At 52.6% G+C, this 8,972-nt stretch overlaps 1 protein-coding gene across 2 annotated transcripts in view; it reads left to right on the top strand.

The window, feature by feature from the left end:
* The first annotated feature begins 3,409 nt into the window (after positions 1–3,409).
* Positions 3,410–8,972, top strand: part of LOC133423117 (melanoma receptor tyrosine-protein kinase-like) — a 55,330-nt gene continuing 49,767 nt past the window's right edge. Inside the window, exon 1 of one of the 2 annotated variants that reach the window (XR_009770799.1) lies at positions 3,410–3,724. Coding sequence is in view for 1 of the 2 variants with exons in the window: in XM_061713252.1 (XP_061569236.1) it covers positions 3,646–3,724 (79 nt within the window). In the remaining variant the exon portion in view is untranslated. The remainder of the gene's footprint in view (positions 3,725–8,972) is intronic. The other variant, XM_061713252.1, reaches the window with a different exon arrangement.

Here is an 8,972-nt window from a genome sequence, read left to right as displayed (position 1 = left end):
TGTCGAGAAAAAAAGACAAAATGTCGAGAAAAAAATCGAAATGTCAAGAAAAAAGTCAAAATATTGAGAAAAAAAGTCAAAAGGTTGAGGAAAAAAAGTGGAAATTTCGAGAAAAAAGTGGAAATGTCGAGATTAAAGGGGACATATTCTGAAAAACCCGTTTTCTCTTCCTTTAACATATATAAAGTGTTTTTTTCTTGCTTTAACATATATAAAGTGGTCTCCCCTCAGCCTGTCAACTCAGAGAAGGAGGAAAGCAACCAAATTCTGCAGTGTCTGTACAGCCGCCCGGATGAGCCGTCCAGTGTGATGTGGATCTACGAGCAAAGAAGATTCGGGGCATTTTCGTTACGTAACCAAAATGCAAACCACGTCCATGACTATAAAACCGTGTAACTGCATGTGAGCATCCGACTATCACGTAGTCGGGCGCTCTCTGTCCATCTCCCTCCAGCAGCTGCCACTTTATTGAGGTTTTGTAGTGAAATGTGGAGGAATCATAGAGATAAGGGGCTGTAGTAGCTCAGGTGGTAGAGCGGGTCGTCCATGGATCGGAAGGTCGGCGGTTCGAATCCCGCTCTGTCCCAGTTGCTGTCGTAGTGTCCTTGGGCAAGACATCTTACCCAGCTTGCCCCGTGTGAATGTGTTTGAATGTGTATGAATGTTGGTGGTGGTTGGAGGGGCCGTTAGGCGCGATATGGCAGCCACGCTTCTGTCAGTCTGCCCCAGGGCAGCTGTGGCTACAAATGTAGCTTACCACCACCAGTGAGGATGTGTATGAATGAATTATATATATATATATATATTATAACTTCTCATTTCAACTAACTGGATCAGCCGTTCCTCATCCGGGACTGTTTCCTACAGCGCTTTCATCCGGCTTTCAATGCGAGTGGCAGGAAGAGAATAGAAGCAGGGCGTCCGACAAATGTTCAGCTCAAAACATTGCGCTGCGTCGCTGCGGACAGTTAGGACAGTCCAATAGAAAATAAAGCAATGGAATTGATTTTGACGCTCGCTCGCTCGCGGTGTAAATAACTCCGCCGGCCGGATCTTCCACCATTTTTTCATAGCGGTGTATTGCGTCATTCAGGCAGCCAATCAGCACAGTGCCTCATTATCATAGCCCACTCAGAATCCTTCATAGATAATGAGGTTAGAGACTGAGATGCTGCAGACATGGATCAGAGGCTGAATTTCTAATGTATCTAGCCAAAACAATCAAAAGCTTGTTTTTAAGACATTCAAGGCCTGTTTAAAATAGACATTAGACGCCATAATAGGTCTCCTTTAACACTATTGGATTCCGCAGACCTCCAAACCACCGGCACCTGGTTCTACGGAGGTCCCTAGACCTCCAAACCACCGGGACCTGGTTCTACAGAGGTCCCTAGACCTCCAAACCACCGGGACCTGGTTCTACGGAGGTCCCTAGACCTCCAAACCACCGGCACCTGGTTCTACGGAGGTCCCTAGACCTCCAAACCACCGGGACCTGGTTCTACGGAGGTCCCTAGACCTCCAAACCACCGGGACCTGGTTCTACGGAGGCCCTAGACCTCCAAACCACCGGGACCTGGTTCTACGGAGGTCCCTAGACCTCCAAACCACCGGGACCTGGTTCTACGGAGGTCCCTAGACCTCCAAACCACCGGGACCTGGTTCTACGGAGGTCCCTAGACCTCCAAACCACCGGGACCTGGTTCTACGGAGGTCCCTAGACCTCCAAACCACCGGGACCTGGTTCTACGGAGGTCCCTAGACCTCCAAACCACCGGGACCTGGTTCTACAGAGGTACCTAGACCTCCCAACCACCGGGACCTAGTTCTACGGAGGTCCCTAGACCTCCCAACCACCGGGACCTAGTTCTACGGAGGTCCCTAGACCTCCCAACCACCGGGACCTAGTTCTACGGAGGTCCCTAGACCTCCCAACCACCGGGACCTGGTTCTACGGAGGTCCCTAGACCTCCCAACCACCGGGACCTGGTTCTACGGAGGTCCCTAGACCTCCAAACCACCGGGACCTGGTTCTACGGAGGTACCTAGACTTCCAAACCACCGGGACCTAGTTCTACGGAGGTCCCTAGACCTCCCAACCACCGGGACCTGGTTCTACGGAGGTCCCTAGACCTCCCAACCACCGGGACCTGGTTTCCTACCTCCGTAGAACCAGGTCTACGGAGTTCTGCAGACCCCATGAGCAGCTCCCGGACCCGGACCTGGACCTGGACCCAGGCCCTGTTCTACGAGGGTGCATAAGCATTGCACCCTCAGTTTATGTGTTTGCATGCTCAGTTGAAAAGACGAAAAGAAAACTGACAAATGCGCTCTCGTTAAGCCTGATTTATAGTTCTGCGTTAAATCGACGGCGAAGCCTACGGCATAGGGTACGCAGCGACGCAGACCACACGCCGTCATTGACGCCGTCACTGACGTCACCTCCCGAAAATTGTAACTACGCGTCGAGGCGACGCAGACCACACGCAGACCGAGAGGGCTATGATTGGTTCGCTTGGAAGCAACGCATTTCCAGTTTCCGGTTCGAAGCAGTCATGAACTTTCAGCTACCTTTTCTTCGTGTATGTGTGATTTTTTTTTGTTTTGGTTTTTTGCACAATAGTTGTCCTTATCTCTTTGATTCACTGTGACCGGAAAAAGTCGGATAAACCATTCAGGAAAAGATCGCTAACTAGCGGTCGCAGGGGGTACTGCACCGCGGCGAAATGGAGTGACGGAGAAGTCCGAAGGGTTCACGACAGCGTCAAGGCGACGGCGTGTGCTCTGCATTGGTTTGATGCAGAACCATAATTCAGGCTTTACGTGCACCAGCAAGACGCTACTTTCTGCTGCTCCGTTAACACAAAGTAACGATGGATATTCGGAAGTGGTTCAAGCACGACGACGCAAGCAAGTTTATATTTATGCTTATATTTATTTTTGTGATTAATTTTTCCATGTTTTATTTTCTGTTGCTAGATTGTCTGATGGGTAGCCCAGACTAAATGTAGCATTTTCTTTGTTCTGCAGCGATATTGCTGCAAAAATGCACTTGAAAGACACTTTAAATATTATTGTTTGACTGGTATCATTCCACTTGAAATTATGGGAAAATGCATGATTTAGTGTTGAATAACGTGCCAGGCATGTGCACCCCCTCTGATCTGAGATGCAGCCCTAGTCATCATTTTCTAGAACCGGACCCGGACCCGGACCCGGACTGGACCTGGACCTGGACCCGGACCCGCACCCGGACTGGACCTGGACCTGGACCTGGACCCGGACCCGGACCCGGACCGGACCTCTGTGCCGGTGCGTCAACGCTTCACCATGAAGGAGCTCGGCGGCCGCCAGGCGGCGCATGCGCCGTCCGTGCACCCAGGTGTTGACGTGAGATTATTTAAATGGTTTATGGAGGAATTATGGGATGTAAAGTGTCTTTTCTGTCCAGCAGACGAGGAGGAGCGTGAGTGTGTGAGTCTGGGAAGAGACTCGTGCACTTTCAGGACTCAGGAGTCTGCAGCTCCGACGGAACCAGGGAGGAGGTGAGGGGGGTTCGCTGCCTGGACTCCAGACGGAGACGGAGCTCCGCCGTCCCGGGACGCGCACTCGCCTGCAGGACTCGGAGTAAAGCGGACCGACGACATGGAGCGCATGAACGGAGCAGCGGCGCTGCTGCTGCTGCTGCTCGGAGCCTGCTGCTGCACCGGCCCCGGGAGGAGAGGTAGGGGCCCCGGGGGGACCCGGGGGGACCGGTAGGGTCGCCACCCGTCCCTAGAAATACCGAATTGTTACGTAATTGGGAATTAAAAGTTGCGTTCCGTATTGAACCAATACAGACACATATTACGGTCTTATTTATTAATGTCATATATGTAATATATTGCAAAACTTCATTCGTAGTAAATTCAACTAAAGGTGAAACAAATATATTATTTCCCACTACATTCAAAGTGAGATATTTCAAACCTTTATTTGTTATAATTTTGGTGATTATGGCTCAAAGTTTATGAAAACCCCAAATAAAAAATCTCAAAAAATTGGAATATTTTATGAGATCAATAAACAATTAAATCATCAAAATTATAACAAATAAAGGTTTAACATATCTTTGCATGTAATGAGACTATGTAATATATTAATTTCACCTTTTCAGTTGAAGTATTGAAATAAATTAACTTTTACACCATATACACCATATATTACACCATACTTTTACACAAACATAGCATAGGAGGCTTTTTCAGTTGCTATATAGTTGGCTGTCTGTACAGTCATGCAAATTATTCAATGCTATTAAAGCACTTTAAACTTTAAATCAAAGCATTTTGTTTTTTTCGCATAAAATATATAGATTTCTATGCAGTTTAGATGTTTTGGGGATGTCCATTTTTTTTGGCGCCTGCTCTGCTGAAATCGGGGCGTCCCTTATTTCTATTTCTTTCTTTCTATTTTTTTTTTGCTGCTATCTTGACCAGGACTCCCTGGCAGAAGAGATATTGTATCTCAATGGGACTTTCCTGAATGAATAAATAAAGGATTTCTGAAAGGTGGCAACCCTAGGTTAGGTAGGAGCCCGGGGGGTCCCGGGACCGGGGAAAGGTCCCACCGAGGACCGGAGCGGGTCCAGTCCCACTGTAAACGCCGGAGAACCCAGTTTTGAGGGTCCAGTTGCTGCTCGATCAGCCCGATGTCGATATTGATACCTGATCGATTTAAAACCCAAATCTGAAGTGTGACGATCCAGAAGAGATTAATTAAATTGGAAGTAAATCCCGCAGGTTTAAAACTGACCTGCTGACTTTAATCAGACTTTACTTCTTATTTCGTTAATATTAAAACAAATTCGGAAGGTCGGCGGTTCGAATCCCGCTCCGTCCCAGTTGCTGTCGTAGTGTCCTTGGGCAAGACACCTTACCCACCTTGCCCCGTGTGAATGTGTATGAATGTTGGTGGTGGTCGGAGGGGCCGTTTGGCGCGGAATGGCAGCCACGCTTCTGTCAGTCTGCAGGGCAGCTGTGGCTACAAATGTAGTTTACCACCACTGGAGAGAATGTGTACGAATGAATAATGGTCTAAGTGTAGCACTTTGAGATTCCTTGAATGGAAAGTGCATTACAAGTTAAATTCATTATTATTATTATTTAATAAAAAATAAAGAAACGTTAAAAGTACAACCTTTAATTCAAACTGGCACATTATTTAGAATAAAATGAATTCCTTAAAAGTGAAGATGATAGTAAATGTTAAACAATAAAATAGGAAATACAACTTTAAAAAGAAAGTTTGTAATTTAAGTATCATTAATTAAAATGAATTAAATAGATAAAATAATAAACTAACTTCAGGTTGAAAGAGTAAAAATCAAAAGGTTTTACTGGGTTAAAGTTTCCGTAAAGGGGGGTTATGTAATATTTACAGAGTTGATGGCTCCTTTCAGCTCTAAAGTCCAAAACGCAGCAAACAGACTGACCGGGCCCCAGGGGGGCCCGGAGAGAAGGGCGGCCCAGGGGCCCGGGGGGCCCAGGGGGGCCCAGGGGGGCCCGGAGAGAAGGGCGGCCCAGGGGGGCCCGGAGAGAAGGGCGGCCCAGGGGCCCAGGGGGGCCCGGAGAGAAGGGCGGCCCAGGGGCCCGGGGGGCCCAGAGGGAAGGGCGGCCCAGGGGCCCGGGGGGCCCGGAGGGAAGGGAGGCCCGGAGGGGAGGGCGGCCCGGGGGGCCCGGCTACGTCGCCGGGTTCAGGCCTCGGGGCGTCCTGAGGCGTCTTTAGTCCCGTGATCCAGCAGAAAGACGCTCCGGACCCCGGACCAAGAACTGCTGATCCAAAACCTGGTCCTCAGCCAGGCCATGCCGAGTCACCCTGAAGGTTGGAGGTCCAGACCCGAAGGGGACGTGAGATCCAGACCCGAAGGTGACGTGAGGTCCAGACCCGAAGGGGGTGGAGGTCCAGACCAGCAGATGGGGGTCAGACTCTGACCCCCGTCGAGCTGATGCTCACGTCGGTCCGGCAGCAGCAGGACTGAGATGAAGGAACAAACGAGACCTGAACTTCACTGCAAAGTACTTATTTATTTATTTACATATTTACTTACTATTAACATTTAGGAACATAAAGAAACCTTAAAGCTGAGATGTGGAATGATGAGTTGGACGGATGGAAGGACGTCTCTGCTGCCGCCAATGTTGACGTAAGGTGTGTGTGTGTGTGTGTGTGTGTGTGTGTGTGTGTGTGTGTGTGTGTGTGTGTGTGTGTGTGTGTGTGTGTGTGTGTGTGTGTGTGTGTGTGTGTGTGTGTGTGTGTGTGTGTGTGTGTGTGTGTGTGTGTGTGTGTGTGTGTGTGTGTGTGTGTGTGTGTGTGTGTGTGTGTGCGCGCCTGATGGTCCGGTTTGGGCTCCACCTGACTGGAACCAGGAAGCGGTCTGGAGCTGCGTGGACGAGTCGTCTCATCGTCTCTACACACTTGTACACGCTTTAGTGCAGAAAGGACGCGTTTACAGCCAGGTGTCAGTGGTTTGATTCCATGACGGCTCTGTGGGGCGGGAACATCTTAGGTGAGGTGAATTTCACCTGAACAGGCGTATCCAAATTAAATCAACATCATCTCCACAATTCTAACGACAATATGCATAATCTTGGTCTCGGTGGATAGTTAAGACCTCCCAGCATGCATTTCCAGTGTCAGATGTGAATCAGGCGGGGGAGAGGTTTGTCCGTCAAGACTCCTCTCCCTGGCTCTGCCCCTTCTCAACCTTTCCCCGACCCTGCACCTAACCTGCACCCAACCTGGGGCTTGCTGATTGGGCCGGAGCTTCAGGAGCTGCGTGCTGGCCTGCGGTCCCCACCCCTGGTCATCCTGCTGCTGCTTCCACCTGCCTGCGGTCCCCACCCCTGGTCATCCTGCTGCTGCTTCCACCTGCCTGCGGTCCCCACCCCTGGTCATCCTGCTGCTGCTTCCACCTACCTGCGGTCCCCACCCCTGGTCATCCCGTTGCTGCTTCCACCTACCTGCGGTCCCCACGCCTGGTCATCCCGTTGCTGCTTCCACCTCCCTGCGGTCCCCACGCCCGGTCATCCCGTTGCTACTTCCACCTACCTGCGGTCCCCACGCCTGGTCATCCCATTGCTGCTTCCACCTACCTGCGGTCCCCACGCCTGGTCATCCCATTGCTGCTTCCACCTACCTGCGGTCCCCACGCCTGGTCATCCCGTTGCTGCTTCCAACTCCCTGCGGTCCCCACGCCCGGTCATCCTGCTGCTGCTTCCACCTGCCTGCGGTCCCCACGCCTGGTCATCCCGTTGCTGCTTCCACCTCCCTGCGGTCCCCACGCCCGGTCATCCCGTTGCTGCTTCCACCTGCCTGCGGTCCCCACCCCCGGTCATCCCGTTGCTGCTTCCACCTACCTGCGGTCCCCACGCCTGGTCATCCCGTTGCTGCTTCCACCTCCCTGCGGTCCCCACGCCCGGTCATCCCGTTGCTGCTTCCACCTCCCTGCGGTCCCCACGCCCGGTCATCCCGTTGCTGCTTCCACCTGCCTGCGGTCCCCACCCCCGGTCATCCCGTTGCTGCTTCCACCTCCCTGCGGTCCCCACGCCCGGTCATCCCGTTGCTGCTTCCACCTCCCTGCGGTCCCCACGCCCGGTCATCCCGTTGCTGCTTCCACCTGCCTGCGGTCCCCACCCCCGGTCATCCCATTGCTGCTTCCACCTACCTGCGGTCCCCACGCCTGGTCATCCCATTGCTGCTTCCAACTCCCTGCGGTCCCCACGCCCGGTCATCCTGCTGCTGCTTCCACCTGCCTGCGGTCCCCACGCCTGGTCATCCCGTTGCTGCTTCCACCTCCCTGCGGTCCCCACGCCCGGTCATCCTGCTGCTGCTTCCACCTGCCTGCGGTCCCCACGCCTGGTCATCCCGTTGCTGCTTCCACCTCCCTGCGGTCCCCACGCCCGGTCATCCCGTTGCTGCTTCCACCTGCCTGCGGTCCCCACCCCCGGTCATCCCGTTGCTGCTTCCACCTACCTGCGGTCCCCACGCCTGGTCATCCCGTTGCTGCTTCCACCTCCCTGCGGTCCCCACGCCCGGTCATCCCGTTGCTGCTTCCACCTGCCTGCGGTCCCCACCCCCGGTCATCCCGTTGCTGCTTCCACCTGCCTGCGGTCCCCACCCCCGGTCATCCCGTTGCTGCTTCCACCTACCTGCGGTCCCCACGCCTGGTCATCCCGTTGCTGCTTCCACCTCCCTGCGGTCCCCACGCCCGGTCATCCCGTTGCTGCTTCCACCTGCCTGCGGTCCCCACCCCCGGTCATCCCGTTGCTGCTTCCACCTGCCTGCGGTCCCCACCCCCGGTCATCCCGTTGCTGCTTCCACCTGCCTGCTGTGCTGTTGACGTCCCCGACCCCCAGTCTGGCCTTCGGCAGGAGGGTCCCCCCCGACCCTCTATTTGGGTACTTGGATACCTATACTGGGACAAAATGTGCCAAATGTGTTTTTTACCCTTTTTGAAGGGAATCTGGCTATAAAATACTTTGATGATTTGATGATACATGATTTCGTAAATGTAAAACCTCCATCCAGAAATCACTGCAACTGTGCGTCACGGAGCCAAGATGGCTGCCATTCCAGAGGCCTGATGGATGAAGCCTCGGTTCCCGGGGCCGGTGTTGCTCCTGTTGGGGGCGCCATCTTTGTTGCATATGTATTTTGAAGTTGTAATTATAATACTTGTAATACTTTTGTTGCCAAAACGTACTTGGAGTTTTCACATATTGGCTTTAGGGCTTCTTGTTTGAGAAGCAGTTGAACGAAAATACCTTGACAGCATTTGAGTAACTTTGTCACACATGAACTGGTGCGTCCAGCTGCTGGACCCGGTACCGGGTCGGGGGGGGGGGGGGTGAGTGAGTGAGTGAGTGAGTGAGTGAGTGAGTGAGTGAGTGTGTGAGTGAGTGAATGAATGTGTGGATGTCTGGATAAGATGG

The sequence above is a fragment of the Cololabis saira genome, chromosome 22, assembly GCF_033807715.1.
Source record: "Cololabis saira isolate AMF1-May2022 chromosome 22, fColSai1.1, whole genome shotgun sequence".
In the NCBI taxonomy this organism is placed as follows: domain Eukaryota; kingdom Metazoa; phylum Chordata; class Actinopteri; order Beloniformes; family Belonidae; genus Cololabis; species Cololabis saira.
Note: the sequence above shows the minus strand (reverse complement) of the source record. Positions and strands in the feature narration are given on the sequence as shown.